This window comes from Pogona vitticeps, chromosome 4, assembly GCF_051106095.1.
Source record: "Pogona vitticeps strain Pit_001003342236 chromosome 4, PviZW2.1, whole genome shotgun sequence".
Classification (NCBI taxonomy): Eukaryota; Metazoa; Chordata; class Lepidosauria; order Squamata; family Agamidae; genus Pogona; species Pogona vitticeps.
The window spans coordinates 215,869,217-215,895,921 of record NC_135786.1 but is presented as its reverse complement, the minus strand read 5'-3'; the positions used below and the strand labels follow the sequence as shown (position 1 = coordinate 215,895,921).

General features: G+C 40.4%; 1 protein-coding gene and 1 long non-coding RNA gene across 5 annotated transcripts in view; one reads left to right on the top strand and one right to left on the bottom strand.

Moving 5' to 3' along the window:
- The window catches only part of GRHL2 (grainyhead like transcription factor 2), a 91,946-nt gene extending 83,959 nt beyond the window's left edge, over positions 1-7,987 (bottom strand). For 2 of the 4 annotated variants that reach the window (XR_012086965.2, XM_020783400.3), the window contains exon 1: positions 7,749-7,984. Coding sequence is in view for 3 of the 4 variants with exons in the window: in XM_020783400.3 (XP_020639059.2) it covers positions 7,749-7,768 (20 nt within the window). In the remaining variant the exon portion in view is untranslated. Of the gene's footprint in view, positions 1-6,291; positions 7,711-7,748 lie in introns of those variants that run through there. The other 2 variants (XM_072999198.2, XM_020783401.3) reach the window with 2 other exon arrangements.
- A 9-nt stretch (positions 7,988-7,996) lies between these two features.
- LOC110073806 (uncharacterized) overlaps positions 7,997-26,705 on the top strand; it is a 47,866-nt gene continuing 29,157 nt past the window's right edge. The window contains exon 1 of the long non-coding RNA XR_002299650.3: positions 7,997-8,261. This is a non-coding gene — a long non-coding RNA (uncharacterized LOC110073806). The remainder of the gene's footprint in view (positions 8,262-26,705) is intronic.

Here is a 26,705-nt window from a genome sequence, read left to right as displayed (position 1 = left end):
ATGTCTGCATTGTTTTAAGTAAATAAAAATGTCATTCTCCTGGATACACAGTAAATTTGCAACTATGGAACTCAACATACAGAAATAATGGAGCAGATTTTTTTATTAAAAAAAATCTATACTATAGAAACAAACAGAAAAATGGCATGCATACACAAATCCCACATAAGCCAATAAAATCTCTATCCTTCACTATGTACCGTATTTTTCACTCCATAAGATGCACCAATTTTTTTAGGAGAAGAAAACAGGAAAATATAATCTGTTTTCTTCGCTCCATAAGACGCACAGACGTTCCACCCCCCTGTTTTGTGGGGGGAAAGTGCGTCTTATGGTGCGAAAAATACGGTATTTAAATCCCCCAAATTCTCCATGTGATATAAGCTTGTTTATCTTTTTTTCAAAACACACCCTGTTACAAGCATCATAAACATTTACTATGCCCTACTACCTCCACAATTCTTCTAAATCTGCAGACTTCAATATAGCACTCCTGGGTGCAACAATACCCAACACTGCCCACAACAAGGCCCCAACCCATGAGCTTTGATTTTAAACTTTTTTTTAAAAAGTCCTATCAAGTCGCTAGAATGACTTCAAAGTAAAGTGTTTGCCTCCAGTCGCTCACGTATCTTCTTTATTTCTGCAGAATGTTCGTGTTGTCCAGGAACACTCTGAAAAAAATTAACTTGGCAAATGGCAGGATGCAGATGCTTTGCTTTGAAGGTTGCCCCAGTAAAGAAAACTGAAAGATAACCATATTGCTACCCAATAAATGTGGAGGTGGAGGAGAGAGGCACCAAGTAGCTAGCATAAGAGGTGATGGAAAATTTTGGACCACTTCTCTAGTCCCTTACCATTTGTAGGTGATCACGAGCAAAGAAAGAAATGATGTGGATGATCACAGAACAAAGGGAAGGCAATTAGCCTTCAGTGAGAAAAGAAAGAAGTGTCACAACAGATGTCCAAGCCAGCGGAGTCCCAAGGCGATGCCCTGATAACTCTTTTTATTAACATAGCAAGGGTTACATCCTATGTTGTGAGAATTCAGATAGGATACTGGTTACCTAATCGCCACTAGGATTGGCCGGAGAAAGTCTTTGAACCTATGCCCTAACTCTAAAGGAAAAGGCAGAATGAGAGGTCACCCTGTCCATCAGGAGCCACTGCTCTCTGCCAGGAGAGTTTGCTCTTCACTGTAACAGATAACAGCCTTGGGCAGAAGCTTCTCACAACCATTGGCTATGCTGGCTGATGAGAGCTACAGACCATAAGGTCTGGAGGGTTGTCGTTGCTTACCCCCATTTATCAGAGGAACACCAAGGGAAGAATGCTTGACTAGCAGAAACTGGGAATTCGGTTTGCGGTTTGCCAACTCCCAATTAAATAAGTATAGTTGGTAGAAAGCACAATCACTTTCAACTCAACATGGCTAGGGGTAAGTAAGGGCCAACCCAAGACTTTTTCATGCCATAAGCAAGAACCAGATAGTGCCCCTCCCATTCCATGTACCAAACCCAAGTAGATTAGCAGATGAACTTTTCCTCAACATTTTTAATGGGGCAGTTTCCCATTAATGGGGCAGATAAATGGGGGTAACCTGAGGGCTGCTGGTTTGGTAAAGGGATGAAAGGAAAGTTGTGTGGTACACAGCTCTCCATTCCAAAATTTTATTGCCACTGTGTCTGAACATCTGCTGCCAGAGGCAAACACCTCACTGTACTCATTAGCAGAGCCAGCTCTGGACGTACTGGTTGGATATAGTAGAAGGCAGTGATCAGACCTATGACTGGCACCCTGTTGCTTAGCCATAATGGTTGTTGCAATGTATGCAATTTCATAGAATCCCAATATGATTCAGGCCAACACATTCATACAATTACAGAAAAGTAAAAATGAAGACCAGGATCTTACTGAGATTTTGCTAAGCAAAAAGCTCTACCATTGGAGGAGCACAGGACTGCGCCACTTAAGCATGCACTGCCATTGCTCAACTGCCCAAGTGGCACTTCTCATTGATAAGCCTGAGTTATGCTTACACAAGAAGGTACTGGATGCCCTTTTGCACACGTGCCATTTCGCTCCCATAAGCAGTTGGACAAAACAAGAAACTGGCTGAAGAAATTAGGTGGAGTGGTGAAAAGGTAATAAAATATGATAATGTTAAGAATCAGAGGCAGAAATCCTGTTTTTTTAATTATACAAGCAGAAGGCAAACATGCCTTCTAGCTGGCAATTAGTGAGTCCCTGCTTGGATTCTCGAGCACATGCCAAGTTCATGTGCCCCTGAGAATCCCAGCAGCAACTAATTAACTGCCAACTAGGAGCAACTCAATGCTACACCTTTCGCCTTCCACATATATAACAGGATTTTAACCAGAATGTTAAGAGTTGGAAATAAAACTTAAACAGCAATCACAAATATAGCTTTTTAAATTGTAGGTATAAGGAAATTATGATCTGAATTCATTTGCTTATCCCAATACAATTGACCATAATTTTTTCAATGATGAATCAACTCTTAAGTAAACCTCTTTTACTGAACTGTTCTACTGTAGTTGAGGACTAAAATTTATATTCAGTCTTTTTAAGTCAAGGATGGAATGCCTGCCAGGAATGAGCCTATTCAGAATGGGCCATATCTACCTCTCATCTTTATGTCAAGACCTCTATGGGATCTGTCCATCTCATGTTCCCTAATAAAGGGTGATATAAATAGAATATCTTTCTACTGACTCACACCATTTTCTTCCATCCTCTCAGTGTATTTAGAATTGGAGAAAAGAAAGGCAGTAAAGCCATCATTTTCTATTGTATGCCCAGCTGATCTGTACTATTTCCTGTTGGCATTTTTTTTCTTGGAATGGCTGATTGAAAACAATACCAATAAGTTCTTTGTCACTTTCAAAAGCAATTGAGAATGCCACAGAGTTCCTCACAGGTTTTTCACTACAGCAGATTAAACACAGATAATTCCTTTGGAATTTGAGTGTGTATAATGACAGTGATGGGTATTTACCTGTCATGCAACTCACAGTTAAAGTTATCAGGTTAGTGAATGGAGAAAATGGCAGTGCTAGCAGAATCCTGTTATGACCAATAACTATGTATGGATGTGAAAGCTGGACAGTGAAAAAAGCTGAAAGGAAAAAATGATTTATTTGAAATGTGCTGTTCAAAGAGAGCTTTATGGACATTATGGACTGCCAGAGACTTATGGTACTTTGAGCACATAATGAGAAGATGAGGCTTACTGGAAAAGACAAAAATGCTGCAAAGAGTTGAAGTTAACAGGAAAAGAGAAAGACCAAATAAAAAACTGGTTCACCAAAGGAATCCATGCTACTAATATTGGAACCTTTTAGAGGTTACTGATTCACAGGTTGCCATAAGACATACACAACTTGACAGCACATAGCAAAAACAGAACTTTGTGGACATCCAGAGACAGTCTGATAGTATTCATCCTGGCTGTGTAGTCTTATAATGACTGGCACCTGGTGAAAAAAAAAGGACTTCTTCAATTACGGTTCCCACAATCCATAGTCAATAGCACTCAATAACTTTCAGAACCGTTTGTCTTGCCATGTGCAAATAGACAAATAAAACATATGACATTACAAGACCATCCTATTATGTACCTGGATTGAATGATCTCAGTCACCTTCTGTTTACATTATGGACATGGACATTATCTTGACTCTCAGTTGTCTCTATCCAGTAAACAAGACAATCCAAACAAACCAACAAACCTCAAAGCAAACCCCCAAACCAGTCTTCCTCATCATAGGACAACATAGGATGAAGATGGTAATGATAATTTGAGTCAGCCTGAGAGAGATTTTACACATAGTAAGACTGTTATTTGCACAACTGTTGCTTTGCTGTATGGACTAGTAAAACCAGTAGGATGGGCTGGGTCATTTATGTCTTTCTTGATAAATCAGTTTGTGCTTTTCTGTCTCCAATATGTATGTTTAGTTTCACAAACATAAACATCACTAGTTTTTACACCCAGGCAGTTCTGTACCAAGTATGTTTTGGGCAAATTGTGGAAACTACAACAACAACAACAAAAGAAAAGGCATCTAGATTGTGTGTTGGGTCAAGCTGTCAAGGGAGTTGGGAAATCCTTGACAAGTCACGTAATTCGTCCAAGAAGAACAATCTCACCTAGAATGTTGAGATTTCTTCACATTCCTAATCCTTAGGTAGAGAACTGCAGGAACTGACTCCCCCTCCCTTTGCTGGTCCTTTTGGGTACATTTCCAAGAAGGACAATGTTCCCCTAAAGATCAAAATTTAAAAGTAAGACAGAAGGATTAGCTGTCCCAAAATAAAGTCTGGAAGGGAAGAAGCCATAGTCTCATATGAACTTAGTGGGGAGGGGCCACTGCTCAGCAGTGGAATACATACTTTGCATGTGGAGAGCCCACTCCCACCCCCAGCATCTCCAGACAGTATTAGGATCGAGTCTGCCTCAAACCCTGGAGAAGGGCTGCCAATTGGTGCAGACAATAATGTGACAGATGGACAAGGCAAGTCTTTTCAACAATGTTACAAGATAATGCACATCATATTCATGCCACAATGGACCACAGTCAATTTGCAACAAGCATAAAAGCTTTCTTCTTTTTCTTCAGCAGGCCTTTTCAAAAGCAATCAGAATGAGCACTGAACTAAAAGAATTTCTGCATCCAATACAGAACTGAAATAGTGGCTTCTTCTTGAAAGTCTCTGTGATCTACTACAACAAACCTAATAATACTTTTACAGTACTCCATATCACATCACATTCATTTCCCATCCATTCAGTATAAGGCATAAGAAGCTGAGATTCAATTTAGAAGCTTTCTATACTTACTGCTCTTGATAAATCCAGTAGAAAACAACCTTAAATTTATAACGGTTGACACTGATTTCAAGAGGATAGAGTTTGTTTTTCTTTAAAGGAGATGTGCTTTTTAGAAAAGTCTGTTCAGTTTAGTCCCCTTGACATTTAGTCCAGTTGTGTCCGACTCTAGGGTGCGGTGCTCATCCCCGTCTCCAAGCCGTAGAACCAGCATTTGTCCAAAGACAGTTTCCGTGGTCACGTGGCCAGCGTGACTAGACACGGAACCCGTTACCTTCCCACCGAGGTGATACCTATTTATCTACTAACATTTAAATGCTTTCGAACTGCTAGGCTGGCAGGAGCTGGGACAAACGATGGGAGCTCACTCCGTCGCGTGGATTCGCTCTTACGACTGCTGGTCTTCTGACCTTGCAGCACAGACGGTTAACCCGCAGCGCCACCACGTCCCTTTCAGTTTAGGAATATGCAAAAAGATAAAGTTCCCTTATACTATAATATTTTGATGTCTTGGTGGCCTAATTACAGATAGTTAAGACTTCCATAATGTTAAATCAGTAAGTTACTTGTAAAGCAAAACTCAAAGGTTTGCTTAAACTCTTCTAGCCAATAAATGAGAATATATTATCTATGATAAAGGTTATTTAAAGACAACTCTCTGTATATTTAAAATTCTACTGAATCTGACCTATAGACTCAGTAGAACATAAAACTGATTAAAAAGTCAGTATCATGGTAATGAACTATAATATGCACAAATTAGTTATCACACTAAGTATAATTTTATTCTATAAAATCATTATTAGTTTGCCTCTCCTCTCCATAAACGTAATCAGAGTATGAAACAATATAAATTTTAAAAACTACTTCAACTACTTTTCTTCTACTAAAAGGAGAATGGGCTAACCTCTCAATACATTTTAACTAACTGTCCAAATAGACTGAGTATGTACGCAATATCGCTGATACTGATCAAAATCCGTCTTTCAAACAATTGTTTTTCATACCAGAATATAATGGGCACACCTTCTTCATAGGGAAAAAGCACCACAGAACAAAACCAATGCTTTCTAACAGTCAGTCCCAACAGGTAATAAATAGGAACATAACCTTTCACTTTAAATTTTCGGACTACAATTATCATCATCTTTCAGCTCACAGTTTCTAACACAATTTAGAATTGCCATCTTGAACTGAAAACACATACGTCAACTTCCTTTGAAAGTATAAAAAAAGAAATTGAAGTTCATAAGTGGCCTTGAATTGTCCTCTTTGAAATGCTGATCCATATAAGCTACATTTTTTCTTGGTAGAAGACAAACAATGCACAAACACAATTTTTTTCACAGATTCCCTTCAACAACACAACTATTTCCTGGTTACAGAGCTTTATGTGATCCACCTTCAATATTCCACCCACTTGATATCCCGTCACCAACCTCTTCATGTTAGAAACCTATCAGATCTGGTGCCCTCGGTCCATAATCAGCACCACCATTTCATTTTAAAACGGCCCCCTTTTCTCTTCCTCTCCCTTTCCTCTTCTCCCTTCCCCGAGGGCAAGGTGGAATGTAGGGCTTTCTTGTCAGAGCACATGTGAATGGCAAATACATAGACTCAGGAGGAAGATTCAGTGCAAAAAATCTATTATATCCTATCTTTAGACCCAGCCCACTGCAAGGTGCTGGCCCTTTCCCCTCATCATTGCTGTGATCTGAAGTCACCACACAAAGTCACAAGAAGCCAGTCCCATTTGCTGATTCTGAGAAAGGCAGAGCAATACAACCCTGGGAGGCCCATGTTCTGTAAAGATTTCCTGTCTTTTCTACCTTGCACATGTTTGGGGAGCGAAGGCGAAATGAGAGGCAACTGTATATAGTTTATCTAATATGTGTATATGTACACATACATACACACACACACACCAGTCCTAGGATCATGATGTCCTTCAGCAGGTTCAAGGAAAGTTTTACACCTTTAACACTACTTGATTTGTTTTAAATGTTAACGTTTATTTCAAAGGGTCTTTTCAGTACACAATAACTTGGTTTTTTTAAAAATATAAACATTAGTAAAGAATAGAAATTCAGACATTTCTATTCTTTATTAATCCCTTGTATGCTATGTGTTAAAGAAGAGGAATTTTAAAAACTTTATCAGGGAGTGAAAGCCTCAAGTAATTAGGATTTCCCGTTTGATTATATATAAACAAAGCAAACTACTGAAAAACACAGAAACTTTCAGATGAAATCATTTTGTCTCACTAGACAAGGGAAAAATCCACATATGCTGCTTTTTCTTATATACCCATTTACAATATGGTGATTCTCCAGTTAATGAAACCGATTCCCCACCAGCATAAAATGGCTTGAAATAAAGTTTTCTGAACTCCATCTTCTACATCTTTTTTTCCTGTCCCACAACACATACACAGAAGTGCCAGGAGAACGGAGAAGATGGCCGTTTCTGATCCAATATAAAAGCTCTTTTGTTGCATTCACACAAAAAAGCCAAGAATCGCTTTTCATCTCTAGGCCCTGAAGGAAATGGAAGGCAACGGTACCCTTGTTCTACAGCGCAAGCAGCAGCAGCAGAAAAGCTCTCCCGTAAGATTGGAAAAGGGAGACTGCGAGTTCAAAACCAGCAATAAAAAAACAAAAATGAAAAGATTGTTTAAAAAGAAAAAGACTGGAGGAAGCAAGGTGGACTCCAGCAGTTCTCCTGCAGGTGCTATTCAGTCCTTTTTTTCTGCCTTGTATAAAGGAGGAAATGTAATCCCAGTAGGTCCACCACTGAGATTGTTTTTGTTTCTTTAAAAAAAAAGGAAAGAAAACACAACCAACCAGTTGATCCGTTCAGGAGCAGCAAAAGTAGCAAGCTGGCTGTGATCACTTACTTGTCCGTCTCTTGTGACATGTTTGATCCAATGAACTCTCTCCCCTTTTCCAGGTACCTCAGTCTCTCTGGTGAAACTGGACTTTCAGGTCTGTGCAGGTAAAGGTGTGTGTATGTGTGTGTGTGTGTATGTGTATGAGTGAGTGAGAGCGAGCGCCCGGGACAGCAGAACCAGAGCGACTGGTAATTCTGCTTTTCTTCCCCCCCTCTACTTCTCCCTCAGCCAGCCGCAAAGGTAGGAGTGGGACAGGTAAAGCCCCCTTTCTCCCCGCCCCTCGCATGTGGAGAGAAGACTGGCTGGGCGCGGAGCTCGCCGTAGTTCTTCGCCCTCCCCCTGCTGTTTAGGGCACCGAGCAGGGAAACGGCAACAAAAACCTAAAGGCGTCTACAGGTAACTTTCCCAAGAGGAGTTGGATTCTTTCACTGAAAGGATACGAGGCAAGAGGGACGAGCTGCGAGCTGATTGGGCAGAGCGGGCCCTCAGGTGAGCAGCCATTGGAAGAGGCGCGCTCAGGTAAGGCCCTGGCTCAGAACTTCGAACAAACTCACCTCTTGGCAGAGGTCGGAACTGGGCCGGTGGAAGGAGAGCGCTGTTAAGGGCGGGGGACCGGAGAGCGAGAACACCTGGATGGGGGAGCTGTAACCGGGGCAGGCGAGGCCTGCGTGGCCGAGGAAGCCGAAGGCGGCCCGGCGGGCTGAGGACGCGCCTTAGGGGAAAAGCTGTGCTCGCTCGAGGGGGGTAGAAAAGTGGCGCGCGCGGGGAGGGGGTGTTCGTTGAGGGGTTAGAAAGCCACGGGGGCTCAGGCTTTGGTCGCCATCTGGGCCGGCGAACTCCGCATTGGCTTGGAGCCGTTTTCAGGGCCCTCTCAGCAATCGCCACCGCCTCTTGTCAGGCTCACCCTCGAGAAGGGAGAGAGAAATGGGCAGCTACCGTGGAGTCCGGAGAGAAAATGCGAGCCACTGCCCTCTTTATGGACTTGTAAAATAGGGGCCTGGTGACTGTAACAGCCAGCCTAAAACTACCTTTCTTCCACTAGTGGTTATCTTTTCCTTTTCAAACACAAATGGCACTCCTGGTGGGTAATGAGTGTGTTTTAAATCTGTGATAATAGGCTTTACAGGCCTGCCTAAGACCATAAAAGGCTCCCGTGAGGACTTAGGCTCAGTTGTAAACTGTATTTTGCATGGGTTTGCTTGTTTTAGAGGCTGCAGAGAGAACAGCGGAGAGGAAGTTGGCCTCATATTCCTCCTTCACCCCATTTCTTTGGCTGAGAACATCTCAACCCATGTTCCTAGCTCCGAAGGACAGAAAATAATTGTATATGGTCCCTATTCACCTGTTTTGCTGACAGAATGTTGGGGAAGTATTATGGGTTTCAAATATGTATCCTGCAGGCGTATTTATTTGACAAAGTGGGTGACAAGAAGTACAATAAGTACACAATAAGCTTTTTAAAAGCAGTGGTTGGTTTTGGAGTTGGGGAACAAATAATGAGGGAGAACACTTTCTCGGCACTGGATTTCCTAGTGCACTGAGTATAAAGTTGGTTGAGTGCAAATGTTGTTCCCATTTTTAATATAGGATCTCACTAGATTTCTGAAGAGCTATCTTATGCTAGCTATATACAGTATATGCATAGCTTTGAGTCATAGTCATTGTAAATTATCATTTACCCATTTATGGATGATGATGAGTAAAACTAGGCAACTGGGTATGTGAATCTTTCTAAAGTTTATGAGACTGTGAGTTTTTTGTGGGTTTTCCCCCCAAACTGTTGCTTTACCACAGATTATACAAACTAGCATTCATCAGTTAGGTGAACTACCCTGTTTTCCTGAAAATAAGCCCTAACCTGAAAATAAGCCTTAGTATGATTTTTCAGGATGCTCAAAAATAAGCCCCAGTTAAGTGAAGCCCTACCCTCCACCATTGTGCAGCAACCAGAAGATGATGAAATGACTATATTGAATAAACGTAGATGGTTGTACCTGGAAAAAATAAAACATCCCCTGAAAATAAGCCCTAATGCATTTTTTGGAGCAAAAATTAATATACGACCCTGTCTTATTTTCCGGGAAACACAGTAGCAAAAATATGTTATGGGTCATTAACTTTCTTAGGCTGGCTTTCAAGGCAGAATGAGTTTCGGAATTCATTACCATCAAATGTAGGAATAGCCACTGGTTTGATAGTTTTCAAAGAGAAGCATTAGATAACTTAATGAGAGAAAGTAATACTGGATTTCATGGATACATAGATCATTCACTGGCAAAGACAGTATGGTACTGAATATACAGGGGGCAAAGAGACAAAAATTAACTATTTCCTAAGCTTCCATTGGTTTCTCATTGTTCGCTGTTAGATGCATAATACTGGGCTGGAAAGTCTTTGACCTAACTTAATAAGACGGATCCTGTCTGGACAATTCAGACAGAGCATGGACAGTGTTCCTACTCCAGTCTTCTGAAGATGCCGACCACAGAGACTGGCAAAACGTCTGGAAGAACAACCTTCAGAACACGGCCAAAGAGCCCGAAAAACCCACAACAACCATTATATCAGAAGTCAAATTTCATTTTATTTGGAAGTACATTCTTCTGATTTAAAGAAAACATGTTTCCATATAATGTCAGTGTAGTATTTTAGCCTAAAACCATGGTCTTAAACATATGAGCTGAAAACTTGTTACTTGACATAGTAAGATGCAACTAGAGTCAACCCATTGAATCAATGGAATTTATGAAGGAGTAGACTCACCAAATTGGCACTAATCCAGTGTGCCTACTTTAGTTGCAGTTTACTATGCTAAGCAACATTATTTCAGCCATAGTGTGGATGCAAGAGGAGGAGGAGGCTGTCAAGTCAATTCTGACTTATGGCAGCCCTTTTCAGCGTTTTCTAGGTAGCGAGTACTCAGAAGTGGTTTACTGTGCCTTTCTTCTGGGGGCATCCTGGGACTGTGCAGCTTGCCTAAAGCCACACAGGTCCTGCTGAAGTTTAGAATCCTGCTGCTAGTTGGTTTAAAGACTGGATTCATGGATTAAAGTGTAAATCAAGATGGTCCTACTGCAAATTTCCATTCTTGGCCATACATACTGAAAATCAAACTGGATGAGTATATTTGGCATTGAATAAGTTTCTTAATGACTGCTGAGTTATATCAAAGCTTTGTCCATCCACAGATTTCTTGAAGTTAGGAAAGCAAAGTAAGGTTATAGTCTATGCTATTGTCAGTGGGGATAAGCAGCATTTAACAGAGAAGGATTTGCTTAGGAATGACTTATGTATAAGCGTTTATTGTTCCACTCCACAGGCATTTCCCATACTCATATGTTACCTGCTTTCTTTGACCAACAGCTGTAATCTGCTGTGGTGGCAGAAAGGAAACAAATTAAAAGGCAACAGCCTTTGGATCAGCCTGTCTCCTGTATGCATATTTAGTCCAATTTAATAATGGTATTGTCTACACTTGCCTGTTGAGGACAGAGAATCAAGTATTCAAATAGGTTTTACTGAAGGTTACAAATTATAATTATAAGTACTTAAAATTATGTGTTGTGGGAACTGCTGAAACAAATCTATGGGATGGCAATTGCTCAGAGTTTGCATTTGTATCAAAGCAGTGCTGTTAGCAAGTTCAGTGCAGAAGAGCAGATGTTTGAATAATTGCTTGTCTGAGTACATGGGCAGGCTTACTATGTGTTTGTGCTTATCTGTTGCTATGTCATTGTAGGTGCGTGTGCCAGATTCCACCTAGGGGCACCATATACAGCACTTGTGTTAAGTTTGCAGTAGGTAGCATTTACAGTTAATCCTTCTTGCATCTTAAAACATAGCAATAATCTAGTTATATCATCTATAAGGAGGAGGAGGGTTGTAGCTTGCTGTAGTCAAAAAGGGTTTGTTTTGTTTTCTTTCTAAAGATGTGCAAGCTCAGCATAGTTTTTTGAGTCATTCAACCCTTTGCTACTTTTGCTTTCATCTTATAGTGAGTGCACAGTGATTTGGATTATATGTGGTCATTTGATATCTAGAGAATGGACAGTTATGTGCATGATAGTGTCCTGGGACGGAAAAAAGTGCATTTATACATATATGTATGATCCTATTAAATTATCTTTACAAAACTAATGTATATATTTATGCCACATCCAAAAATGTTCACATACAGCTTTTAACAAGCTTCACTTACAACTTCACTCATTTGATTCCCAGGGTGTTCATATGGCTAACAACTCTAAACACAACTGAGAATTAAGAAGATGTTCCCTATAAAATAATGGAGGTTTTTTTGTTTGTTTACTATGAAGCATTCCATAACAATGAACATGTTTACCTTTCTTGTTCTCCTTCTTTGTCAGTTTAAGAAGTGAATGGTGCGTTATCCTCAAATATTGCTAGCCACTGTGAAGGGAAAGACCAGAAATTCCGGGTCTTTCTGGTAGAGCCGTCTCTCATTAAGACCTCCAAACAAACCCAGACTAGTCCACTGACTACCTTAAGCCGTAAAAGAGATCAAGGTTCAGATAGCCATGATTTAGAGGAGGCAAATCTACAGGGGAAAGGGGTGTCAAAAGCGGTGGACACCCGAGAGCTGGAAGAGAGATGGAAAGGGTTAAAAATAACTAATCCTTTAAAGGAAGAATTGGTGGGAAGGAAGGAGGTTCATGAGGTGGTGGAAGAAGGGGAGAGATCAGGGCAGAACGTGACAACACCCCAGGGGGTTGGGAATGGATTTGGATGCAGGACCCGTGGACGGGAAAATGGGAACAAGTCTGGGTACCTAAAGCTGAAGTGGAGAATCGAAGGAAGAAAGGCTTGCCCCAAAAACCATCGTATTGGGGTGAGTCAGAGACTCGTGAATGGAGGCGGAGAATCAGGGAAGAGAAAGAAGCCATTGCTAGAGAAAAAGAGGCTTGTTGGGCATGGCATTTAGAAGAACTGAGGAAGATGGGGTGCTTCCTGGACCTTGGGGTGGCTCACCAAGAGAGGGAGACCCATCCTGGGGATAGATGGGAGACGAAGAGACTCTCCTGCTTCCAAGTCCAACTGACCATGGTTTGGGAACTGAGGGTCAGGGACAAGTTTGTGCCGGTCCATGGGACCAGGGTTTGGTAAACGTTACAGAAGAAAGCCTTTGGTTGCCCTTGCGAGAGCCGTTACTCGAACAAGAGACTAGTTTATACAAAAATGTTATGGTTGAAACCCCGTTGGGTGAAGTAATAAACAACCTCAAGTTATTTGACAAACCGTCTGATGGTGTTTTATTAAAGAAAAGGGAAGCCCAACCAAACGACCCTTCACAGCCACCTAGAGTACATTGTTGATAGTTTCTCTTGAATAAAATTAGAACTTTAAAAGAGATAACATTTAAGTGACAGGTATGTGCAACTGTTAGGACTGAGTTTTTAGAAGAACAGTAATCTCCACAAGTAAAAACTAGCTGGGATTGTATTTGTCTTTCTGTTTCACATTGCATTCTTTCTTTGACAAAAAAAGTCTGTCAGACCCAAAATACCTTCAGTGCTGCAATGTTCATTTTTTCAGCCCATTTAAACAAAACTCACTTGAAAATCAAAAGTGGCTTTCTTTTTGGTTTTACGGTAGTCTATGCTGTATACAAAGCAGATAAGCATATTCAGGTTTTTTCAGATCTGTGCTGCTTTTTAGTAAATCAGTCCCTTTGGACAGTTGTAGTTTGAAATTTCTGAAGCTAAATGTATACCAGTAAGTTTAATATCATTTCAGTAGTTCCTTTTTTGAGGGAATTTCTCATTCTTCATATGTTGGGTATGTTTCTGGCTGTTTGCAGATGTAGAATGATGCTGTATTCAGGCTGCTTTCTCATCGCTCATGTAAAGAACACTTACCTCTATTTTATTGGAATGATGCTCTTTTCTATAAACTTTTTAAAAACTATTTGTTATTAATAGAAAGCCATTCCACCATGAGAAATTCTGTGGCAGAATATGAAGAAACTTAGTTTATCTTTATCCCACCTTTGTATTTAATTACTTGCCTTGTAGTCATGGGCAACCAGGAATTCTGTGCAGGCAGGCGTGTAGAGCTCCTTGTTGGCAACTGAGTAGGCTGCCAGAGGAAAGATGACTCTATCCACATCAGTTCACTTGATTTCTAGGCTCACTGAAGAGAAGGGAAGATGGCTGTCCTTTATTTCATAGAATGCTTTAAAAAACTCTACCTTGCTAAGACATTAGTATCGCCTGTTTAAATGGTAGCTGTGGAGAGGAGATTGTCTCTCCTTTGTTGTTAGCACGGATGCATAGGCTCTTAGTATGCTAATAAAAATATTTGCAGACTATAAACTTTTGTGGGCTTGCCTACCTGACTGCTTCATCCATCCATAGTCCAGGAATTATGAGAGGAAGCCTTCTGGCTGTACATCTCATGTGCTCTTGTTCATCTGTGAATACCTTTGAAATCATAGAACTGAAAGCACAGTAACTCCTGCAGCTGGAAAAAAGAGATAGTAGTCATATTTTAATTACAAGTGGTGTAAGAGAGTTGAGCCCCTTCACAATTTTTATTCATGATCTTATTTTTCTTGCAAGTTCCATTTCTGTTCTGCCTGTCTCCAACGAACAGCCCCTGCAGTAACTTGGAGTGAGCAAGTTATAGAAGGCTAGTACTGTAAGTGATTATTAAGACTTGATGGAGGTTTAAAATCTAGTTTTCCAGTTGTTTAACTGCTGCATTGTACTCACTGCTTAAATTATGGCTACAGGATTATCGTCATTTAATCCAACTCATCTGGAGGACAATAAATGGGGGAAGGTTGTTGCTCAATGTGGAATCTTAATCCTAAACCATTAGTTGTCTTCGATACAAGAAGAGTGATTTAGCCTCTTGATCCTGTCAGTTGTGCTTCCTCACTTTTTCTACCTACACAACATCCATTTTTAAATAGAGTGGCAAGAAGTGGATTAAGTATTCCAAATGTAGCTGCAGGGTATCTTTTCAAACTGTGGACTTTCAAACTGTGGTGATTAACGTGTGACCTAAATTGTATTACATTACATGGGGCTGCTTATCGTATGGATCTTTTCCCTTTCTTCTTGGAAGATACTACTTTAAATATCTGACGTGGTAACAGTTAGCATTTGTATGGTGTTGATGTTGAAACTGCTTTGCATACAGCATCATGTAATCTCTACAATTCTAAGCTAAAGTGATCATTATTAGCTCGATATTGTAGATGGGGTACCAAAGCTGAAAAACAAAATGGCTTGATGAGGTCACACAGTGATTTTATAGCAGTAGTGACATTAAATTAGAGACTTCCTCGTTCATAGCTTATTCAGCCACTTAGGATTTGTCCAGATAGGCATCATATAGTTTGTCCCAGACAGGACTGGGATGTACTCATACTAACTTTCATATCATACTGCAAAAGCCAGGTCTTTGAAGATTACTTCTCCTACGTTCCCAGAGGAAAAAATATCCTTATAAGTACTTGCCTCATTGCCTCTTTGCCTCTGGAGTTGCAAACCCCCTCCTGTTTTAAAAACAAATAAAGAGTTGACTAAAGGCTTTCAAAATGGGAGTTTTTATCATTAACATTAAGTCTACACAGGAAATATTATAGCACTGGATCCTCCCCTGTAACAAAGCCCAATTCAGAACAATACTAGCCTTCCAGGAAGATTTTGAAAACTCAGAAGTCAGAGATAAGTTTTTTACCTGATTAAATACACTCTTGTGTCATCTCATTAGCATGAAAAAGTGCATAGTTTCCCCTCCATATGAATAAATTCTTAATCACAATGCTACAAACGGGCTGGTTACAGGGAATCACATAACCCCCCCCCCGTTACAGCAACTTCATTGACTGCTGATCAGTTACTGGGCAGAGTTTTAAGTGCTGGTTTTAACCTATAAAATTTTAAATGGCCTGGGTCCAAACTATCTCAAAGATTGTACAGTGGTGCCTCGATTTACAAATGTCTCAACTTATGACCAGTTTGAGTTATGACTAGCTCTGGCCGCAAAATTTTGCTTCAACTTGCAACTGGAGCTTCAAGTTACGATCGGAAAAAAAGGCAGGGAATTCAAACTGTTAACTGTTGGTGGTGAAGAGCAACGGTTAGCAGTTTCTTGACTGCTCTTTTGTCCCAGTGGTTAGAGCATGTGCGTTAGGAGGAGGCTTCGGACTGCTTGGTAAGGTGCTGCTTTCTGCTTTTTAAAAACCGCCTGTTCTGGATGGGCTTTGTAGCATGGTTTTGGGCTCGTGGGTTATGTTTCTGTGCTGTGATGGGTCTTGCAATCTTAGTTTGTTTTGGGGGGTGGTTCGTGTTTCCGACGGGTCTTGCAAGGCTTGTTTCTTTTTGGTGTGGTTTTTGTTTTTGTTTTTTTCATTTCTGATGAGTCTTGCAAGGTTTGTTTGCTTTTGGTTTTTTTCCCCCCTTCGGCTGGAATAGATTAATCACATGTCTGATGGATCTTGGAGTGTGGTTTGAGGGGTGGGTTGTGGGTTTTGTTTTTTGTTTTTGGTGATACTTTTTTCAACCGGAACAGATAAATCATGTTTTAATGCGTTCCTATGCGAAATGCTTCTTCAATTTACGACCATTTCGAGTTACGACCATCTTCTGGAATGGATTAAGTTCGTAAGTCGAGGCACCACTGTATCTCTCATTATGAGCTGGCTCAAGTATTAAGATCATCAGGAGAATCCTTTCTCTCCGTTCCACCACATTCACAGGTGCATCTGATGGAGAAAGCCACTCTGTTGCTGGAACTCCCACAGGAGGCCAGGCTGGCCCCATCTTTGCTATCCTTCTGCAAGCAGGAAAATACATTGCTCTTCAGTCAAGCCAGTAACCAGCTACCTGATTACTGTGATTTTTAGAGAGATTATTATGCATTACTGCTTTGACTGGGTTTTTAGCACTAGTGTTTTCCATTTTTGTGTTTCCCATTTCTCAGAGTGACATTTTAAAAATGTTGTTTACTTATTGGTCTTTGCCTTAATATTGCCTGTTAATGATATAAGATGCCTCCTTATTCATTGTTCATAGTTTTAAATATCCTCTTTTAATTGTTAACCACTGTAGTATATACATTGTTTGCAACTTAAAATATTGTCTTTCATTGTTGTAAGCCACCTTGGATCCTTTTCAAGGAAAAAGGTGGGGTAAAGTATTTTAAATAAATAAATTTAATGAGTCAGTGCATCTCATGTTTGGTCTTCCTCTTTTCCTGGTACCTTCAACTTTTCCTAGCATTTTCCTTTCCATTGGGTCTGTGTTCTCATAACATGCCTATGATACAACAGCCTCAGTTCATTCATTTTTCTACAGAGTTCAGTTTTGATTTGATCTACCGTAGCACTCTGTTTTTTTTTTCTTTCTGTCAGTCTATGGTATGAAAAAGGGTCTCATTCAGCATCACATTTCAAAAAATCCATTTTTATTTTGAACACCATGGTAGAGAACTGGTTCTTTGTTACAGAGTTATATAATGCCTTCTTCTGTTCATCTCAAGACATGGATCTCTTATTTTTCACAGTCTGTCCCCGTAACAACCCTATGGGGCAGGGCTGAGAAAGATCCAGGTTGAAACAAATGCATCATGGCTCAGTAGGGACTGCAGTCTTCAGAGCCTTTTGTCAGCTTGTTGGTGGATGCTGTTTAAAGACATGACAGTGCTTCTGTTCTGCAGGCTGAAATCTTCAAGCTGCTTCTTTTTAAACGGAAATCTTGAAATGCTTTGTAAATAAACATGGACTCTGTTGAAGGAAGTGCTTCTTTTTCTAGTGCAAACAGTTCAGAATGTACATATTTACACTTGCCACAATTTTTCTTGTGCCTCCACTGTTGTTTATTTTTTAATTTCCTAGTTTCCTTGCTTGTTTCATGGAAACAGTTTGTTTCAGTAAAATAGACATGAGGCTGCAGTCACACCAGCAAAATGTTTCAAAGTTACTGCTTGTAAATTCCAACACTTTTGGGGGGGGGTGTCAGATGATGCAAGGCCATTTTTTATTCTTTTGTTCCCCTTCCATGCTATCTATGCATCAAATCCAGCCTGCTTGGGAGGCTACTAATATATTTGTTCTGCATTTCATCATGCAGTACAACTGACATTCCACTGAGTGTGTATTGCAAAACCAATTCATTTCCTATGCATCTGGCATGTAGTCCCACCTCCCTCCCTTGACTTCCTCAATTTTTAAAAATTAATTTTGAAATGAGAATATTGACATGTTGGTATACTTCTGTCAAATACACTACAGCACATCAGTCCTCCTACTATTTTTTGACTACCCCTGCAGTGTGCTGTTGGTTCTCCTCTGTAGAGGGTAACAAAGCACGGAAACAGGAAGGAATGGCCCAGAACAGTACGTGGCCAGCAAAGGCATTTTTGCCGACATAGCAATGTATCCACACAATTAAAAAATTGTGGGGCAAAGGCACAAGAAAAATAACTTTACTACTTTACTTTACTTTAATTAGATTTATACCCCGCCCCTCTAGACCAGGTCTACTTGGGGATATGTCCCACTCAAAGGGTGTAGATGAATATACATCTAATTTACTCCAAAAGCAGAATGGTTAAAAAAAATGAATCACTATCACAGGATATATGCCACATAACCACAATGCACAACTATACAGGAAGCAGAAGATGTGAGGAAAAGGGGGGGGATTTTTCTTTTGTGACTGTGGCCTGAGTTTGATAAAACTGTAGACTACAGATTTTCTAAATAAATCCTTCAGTTCCGCTAACGTATCCAAATGAGTTGGGTGCAGGTGATACTTTTGACTCAATTTCTCTAGTTCCGAAATATCGTGAGTGGGTTTATTTCACTGTTTATATAGTCTTTGCAAATAAGCCCACAAAAGTGACTGGTTTGCAGGGGCTCACAACGAAGGCTGAAGAGTTCACTCCTAACTGCAGCAATTTCTTTATTTTTATCTTATGTGTCCGAAGTGGACTTTCTTGGGCAGTCAATTTAATTTCTGTGTTGGACTCAAGGGATGGAACACTCTGCCATTCTTCCACCACTTACATGCATGCAGTTCATTGTCACTCTGTAGCTGTCCAGCAAATAATTAAATTCAAAGCTGACCTGCTCCCAGATTAGAGCACCTCTGCCATTTGTTGTTGCTTGAGCAAAAAATAGCTACAGTAGTTCAAAAGTCCAATAATGTCTCATAGGAGAGTTCTCTTTGTAAAATTCCATCACATCATAATGCACATATTGTTCACAGTAGGAAGGCATCTGTCCCTGTTTGTGATTTAGAGTTGGGATAGAAGGCATAAATAGATACTGTTATAAGCTGTACACAAAGAAAATCCCAGGTTGATCCATGAGATCTGTTTGAAAGGATTCTGGGCAGCTAGGCTGGAGGTGATGAGTGTGACATATGAGGATTAATGGTTCTGATTCCATAGGAGGCAGCTTCAAGTGCTGCTCCACTGACTGGTGTATTGCTTTTGGATCAGAGAATGCACCTATATGGGCTATAGATTACCCTGCCACTGGTTTGTGCCTTAACTATAGAAAAAAGGCATACATTGTACTGCATGTGTTGCTTAGATCTACTTGCCCTGTAGAAGATCCATGTACCTAAGTGCTCAAAATACTCCTTTTTTGCATCTGGCAAAAGGATAGACATTTGTACATCACATTGATTTTACTAAGCCTTGTGTGTCTGTACAGTAGTAAGGAGCCCCTCAAATTTTCACCAGTGATGGTAAATTGGTAACATTTCTCTACCTCTACTATTACAACAACCTACGTATATGGGAAATGTGTCACAAGCAGCAACATGATGCCTTACTGGTATGGCTACATTTTTGTCGTATGCGGCTTGGTATTCTCATGAAGAAAATAGCTTTATAAACATTTTGTCTGCCCAGAAAATGGACATATAAGGCACACACTCTTTTGCTTTAGGAATGTATACTAATGGAAAATTTTTAGAATGTTAATTGTCATGTGTTTAATAACTTGATGACTTAATTAAATAACAGAGTGTTTTGTGTCTTTTTTATTGGTTGGGGCCTTAGTGAGTCAGCACTGATCCAGGTTTGCATCTTTATTGTTTGTTTCATTTCTGTCTCACTTTCGCCAGGAGCTTAGAAGCAGTCTCATGAATTACCCTACTACACCGACATACATTCATCTTTATAACAACACTGTGGGATAAGTTATGTTAACTAACTGTGTCACTGTAAAATGTCCGTGAAAGTTGAATTTCTTAATATGGGCAGGATGCAAATAATATACTTTAACTATGGAGGTACCTGAGTTCTAAAAGGATAACAACCAAGATTCTAATTTGCGTTCTATTGATAAAACATCTTCTGATAGGAAGAAATTCTGAAATTTGTTTTACATAGGCAAGGATGAAGAGGTTGAAACCACATGAGGCATGAGGGCAACAACATTTTGATTCCTTAAGACAACCCTTAAAAGGGCTTTCTTGAAAATTGCTTTTTGGCTGTAGTTAACAATAGCCTGACATGAAGTTCAGAAGTCAAAGTGCCTCTGGCTCCAATTGAATATTGTTTCAGTCATCTGGAAAGAAAAGCTGCCTGAGTGGGTATATAAAAGGGAAATGAGGCTAGGAGGTGAGAGATGAGATAGATAAGACCACATAGGAGGAATACGGGGTCTCTGGTAGTAGTAGTGATAGGTGAACTGAAGGAAATTGCTTAAATTCTTATATGGTTCAGAATATTGATTTTCAAGAGTCTAATGAGAATGTTTGCAATCTAGTGCAAGAGTAGGTGGTGGAAAAGTACCCAAACATACATATGTTTTTGTAGTGTATACCATAGCTCTTCTTGGAATTTCCATGCATGAACAGACCATATTCCTTTGGTATTTACATAATATTGCCTTCTGGCTGCCATCCAGAGACTTCAGATTTTTCCTCTCTTATTTTTCCTCTTGCTTGTGTTGAAGCTACACATAGTACAAAAATCACTTTCTCCCATGTAAGTGTTCTTAATCTCAAGGTGCTGGTGTATCAATGCTAAAGCCCCAGCACCCAGTATTATTTGCTGTGTCAATGCAGTGTAGATTAATAATTGAACTTTAAATCACTGCAGAGTGTGTCAATTACAGTCAGAGATTCACTCTGACGTAGGAAGAAAGTGATCCTTCCTCTGAATTTTAGGACTGGTATTTTCTCCCTTGTTCTGTTTCAGTTGTCATTGAAGCAACAGAACTTGATACTGGAAGTAAGTCTAAATAGCTGATTCCTGAAATGTATATATGAGATTTGTTGGTAACAACAGAGGGAAAGATTCTGGCGCTGCCCTGAGGCTTCTATGAACATCTCTCTAGGCCTTTATTTATGAGTTTTACATAAGGATGATGTACATCATACACCCTATTGTCCCCCAAATCAAATTTCCTGTGCAATTACTCATTCCCCCCCCCCCAGGCAAAATATCCAGTTATTGGTTGTTCTAGGTTTTTCGGGCTCTTTGGCCATGTTCTGAAGGTTGTTCTTCCTGACGTTTCGCCAGTCTCTGTGGCCGGCATCTTCAGAGGACAGCAACCTGTACTCTGGTGTGGTTGGCTTGGGAGTGCAGTATTTATGGCTGTGAGATAGGCTTTTGTCTTTTCCTGTAGATGGGTGATTAGTATGTATTGTTGTGGGTGTATTGTTGTGCTAAGGGGAAGAGATTATCTGTTCCTGTGGTTGATGGGTGTCATTAGCTGGTCTTTTGTGTGTAGTGATCCCCTGTCCTTGTGGGTGGGTAGAGTTCGTTGACCTTTTGCACGTAGTATGTTTGATAGCTGGGAGCCAAGTTTTGTTGAGCTTCATACTTTCCTCTTTTTTGTTGAAACTGTGCTTGTGCTTGTGGATTTCAATGGCTTCCCAGTGCAGTCTGACGTAATGACTGCTGGTGTTGTCCAGTATTTCAGTATTTTGAAATAGAATTTCATGTCCAGTTTGTTTCAGGGCATGTTCAGCTACTGCAGATTTTTCTGGTTGTTTTAGTCTGCAGTGTCTCTCATGTTCTTTGATTCTGGTGTGGATGCTTCGTTTTGTGGTTCCAATATATACCTGGCCACAACTGCAAAGTATTCGGTATACTCCCACGGTGGTGAAGGGGTCCCTTCTGTCCTTTGTTGACTGTAACATTTGTTGTATTTTTGTGGTGGGCTTGAATACTGTTTGTAGGTTGTGTTTTTTCAAAAGTTTCCCCATGCGGTCCGTGACCCCTTTGATGTATGGCAGAAATACTTTATTTGTGGGTGGCTGTTTTTCTTCTTCACTTCGGTGTTGTTTTCTAGGTTTGATGGCTCTTGTGATTTCATTTTTGGAGTAGCCATTTGCCTGTAGGGCCCAGTTCAGATGATTGAGTTCAGTGCTGAGAAACTGAGCTTCACAGTTCTGATTTGCCCGGTCTACCAGTGTTTTGATTATGCCTCTTTTTTGCTGTGGGTGGTGGTTGGAGTTTTTGTGTAGGTACCGGTCTGTGTGGGTTTGTTTTCTGTAGACCTTGTGTCCCAGTCGGAGGTCAGTTTTGTAATTTTGTTGGTTGGGTCCCGTTTCAGTTTTCTGTAGGTGGTGGGGTCTAGAAGTTCTCTGATTTTGTCCTTGTATTTTTCTGTTTCCATGGTGTTGCCTTTGTCTGCTGGCAGGATGATGATGTCCGGGTCTGAGTTCAAGGACTTGATGGCATTTCTCTCCTTTCTTGTTATGTTGCTTTTGGGGGGTGGTCTTGCTTTCTGTAGGATCCTAGTCAGTTCCCCTCTTATTTCCTCTGCTTTTTTCTTCTGGAAGATGATATAATGCTGATTCCATGTTGGCAATTATGTCTTCCACAGGAATTTTACTGGGTGTGCTTGCAAAATTTCCTCCTTTGCTTAAGACTGAGGTTTCTTCTGGGGAGAGTTGGCGTCCCGATAAGTTGATGATGATGCGCATAGTGTCGAATATCCTTTTCCGACTCTCTTCGTCACTTAGTTCACTCTCCTCTTCTGGTGTTTTCTCTGTGTGTTTTCTACTTTCTTCTTCATTTATGTATATCTTGCCCCTGTGCTGCTTCTTAGAAGAAGGTTATATGTTTTCCAAGGAAATCTCTTGCTTTATGGATGGAGTCAAGTGTAAATGTTTTTGTGTTCCAGTTGATCAGGAACCCTTCAGGTACCAGGCATCTAAAATTCACTCCTTTCCTATTCAGTTTGGTAGTCAAAAATTGATATTGTTTCCTCCCCTCTCTTATTCTCTGTATCTGTTTAAATACCACAATTTCCCTTTGTGTGTATTGTATTGCATCTTCACTGGTCCTTCACAGTACTTCATCGCTTGTCGATCTTTTCACAAACTTTACGTGTACTTCACGTGGTATTCTATTCTTCCTCGCATAACTTGAATTCAATCTATATCTTTGGTTTATCTCATTTTTCAACTCTTCTTTTCCGATTCCCAATGCCTCTGCCAAAATGGTTGCCATCAATTCTGGTAAATCCTCCTGTTTGTCTTCTGGTATGTTTTGGAATCTAAGAATATTTGAAGCTCTTTCCATCTCCATTACTGCAATTGAATCTGTTAGATTTTTGTTAGCCTGGACCAGTTTGTGGTTTTCTTTTTTCAATTCATCCAATCTCTTCTCTGTTTTATCTGCATTATTTTCCAATTCTTTGTTGGTTCTTTGTGGTGTTTTGCTGGATATCTTGGAGTTGCATATTCATCACACAGATCTGTTAGTTGATTTTATCCATTTTCTCTTCCAGTTTCTGTTGGTTAAATTTGGCTTCTTCATAGTTTCTTAGTTTCTTCTTGATTCTTCTTGATTTTTCTTTGTCTCCTCTTTGTGTGATACAACTGTATCTGGAATCTTCTGGAGCGTTGCTTGTAGATCTTTCTGAAATTTTTCTTGAAATAGCATTGTATCAATAGATCTTTGCTGTACTAGACTGGGAGCCCCAGATTAAGGTGCAGAAGCTGGTTTTTTGGCAGTTTTAGAAAGATTTGGTAGGCTCATAATGAGTAGTTTTCCCCAATTTTCCAATCAGTCCCCCAGAGTTCTGTTGACCTGCTACACTGCCTTTTCCACCTTTTAGTTATTCAATTATAGTCAGTATATCAATAATATCATCAATAGTACCTTATCATCACAGCTCTATATTCAGTTTATAAGTTTACTAATACAAGACAGGGAGTCACTTCCAGAGCTATCTAGTATTTTCTGCCTAGGCAGGCTACTAGATTTACAATTTTACAATTTAATATAACGGAGCTTCAGAGTTATTTCACTCTTTGCTAGCTAGGGTGGCATTCAACCCATTCAATTCGCAACACAGGGTTAAGGTCAATTTCACAATTAATTATATATAACTAGTCCAAAAGGAAAGGCCAATTATTCCTTTCATCCCTCTCCCTCCTGGTCCCCACCCCATTGTCACCTGGGGGAGAGGGGAATCCTTGCCCTTGGAAAGGAAGGAGTACCAAATGTTGGAACATGGGGTTGAGGTAGGTGGCAAATTGAAGAAGTTTTATTTGTTTTCATAACCTCACACACCTTGGACACATGCTCACAACACAGACCAGTCACTAGTTGCAAAAAGTGGAGACAGCTGCAAATTGGAGTACAGGAGAGACATTCCAGTTCTGTGGAGAATACCTATGCATGACTGGGTTTCATCCAAATGAAAGCTTCACCACAAGATTACAACAAATGTAGACAGTTTAGCCCCTAAACTGGGAATCTGCAGCATATTCTTGGCAGAACAAAAATGTTTCTGATGATTTCTTGTGGTCATAACTGCTGATACAACCAGGATATACAAGGGCCACACATGTACGTACACGTCACACTCTTTTGCCACATCGTACACACACATCTCAGCACAGTCCCAACTATTTCTATTGAGTTTTCTGTTTACCCATTTCTGGTGCAGCAAATAAACAACAAGGAAGCAAAGGAACAGCATTCCTCCAACATACAGCTGATCCACCACAGGAAAAAAGTAGCTGCATATACAGCATTTGATGATTGGGTATAGACCCAGACCTGCAGATTTGTAGGCCTGTGTTATGGACAATAACATTTTGTATGTAGCCAAAATAGATTAATCTACCTGAGCTCAGGGAACTAGAAAGGGAAACACACTCTGTTCAGAACTTCAAGTATGCTATGATGCTAATTGGGAAAGTTGCCAAATTATGCCTTGATGATGTGTGGGAATTCCACTCTACAGGATTAGTCACTATTAAGTGGCTGACAATTGACTGTGCCCCTCCCAGTCCCCGCCTAAACTAAGCTTAGTACACTGTGGAGAGGCCCCATGTGATCATGCATTACTGTTGCTTAGAGCAATTAATATGCTTTGGCAACAGAAAAACTGTAGTATGATTATGTGAATATTAAAACTGTGTTGCTGTACCCAAAGCACAGAACAATGAACTATGTAATTAGACATGGTGCTAAAAGCTTAAATGACATTTTGCAAGTTTGAAACCTTGGAGAATGCATTGCAGTAGCAAATAACATTTCCCCATGCAATCTAAGTTGTGTGTTTTTAAAGTCTTTTTTTATGGTTCAAGAAAAGCATGTGTACGTTACCAATAAGAAACATCTGAGTCTCAGGGCCATAATCCTATTAATGGCATACACCACTGTAAGTCAAACGACTTGGGGAATGTTTCCCTGTTGGTTTTGGTGGATCTCTCAGCGGCTTTTGATACCATCAACCCAAGTATCCTTCTGAGCTGTCTCTCTGGGATGGGACATGGAGGCACTGTTTTACATACAGTAGCTCCATTCTTCCCTGGAGGGGAAAACACAGAAGGTGGTGCTGGGGGACTCCTGTTTGACTTGGCCATTGGCCTATGCTTTCCCTTAGGATTATGCTTTGTCCTCTATGTTATTTAACATCGGAAACTGCTGGGAGAGATTGTCCAGAGTTTGGGGGCTGAGTGTCATCAGTATGTGGATGCCACACAACTCTATCTCTTCTTTCCATTTAAATCTGAGGAACTTATTTCAGATCTAGATCAGTACCTAATGTCAGTAATGGAGTGGATGAGGGTGAATAAACTGAAACTTAATCCAGAAAAAACAGAGGTGTTCCTTTTCAAGGAATAAGGATTTAACTTCTACTGGATGGGGTTATAGTACCCCCTCTGAAAATACAAGATGTGTAGCATGGGTGTGCTTCTTGATTTGTCTCTGAGCCAGAATGCCTAGGTTTTGGCAATGGCCAGTAGTGCCTTTGCACAGTTAAAACTGTCCTTTTCTGGAGAAGTCTGATCTGGCCATAGTGACACATGCCTTAGCTACATCCAAGCTGGATTACTGTAATGCATTCTACGTGGGGCTGCCTTTAGAAAGTGTTTGGAAACCAGTGGGTCCAAAACACCGCAGCTAGATTGTTAACTGGGGCTAGTTGCAGGAACCAGATAACCCCTTGTTACAGCAGCTGATCCATTTCTAGACACAATTCAGAGTCCTGGTTTAAACCTATAAAGCCCTAACCGGCTTAGGTCCAAGTCATCGCAAAGACCACATCTCTCTCTATGAGCCTGCCCAGGTGTTGAGATCATCAGGGGAAGCCTTTCTCTTGGTCCCACTATCCTCACAGCTTCACTTGGTGGGGACACAGGAGAGGGCCTTCTCTGTTGCTGTTTCTAGACTCACTTCCACATGAGTCCAGGCTGGTCCCATATTTGCTGTCCTTCCACAAGGGGATAAAAGACCTTTCTCTTTAGGCAAGTGTCCCTTAGTGCCTCTGACAGGGTTTTTTTAAACAGATTGTTGTTCCTTGTTGCTTTTAAATGTGTTTGTAGCGTTGATTTTATTTACTGCTTTTAATATGTTTAATTCTTTTAAAATCTCTGTATACAGTGATGCCTCAACTTAAGAACTTAATTGGTTCCAGAACTGTGGTCATAACTTGAAATGGTCATAAGTCGAAGCACCATTTCCCATAGGAATGCATTGAAATGCAATGAATCCATTCTG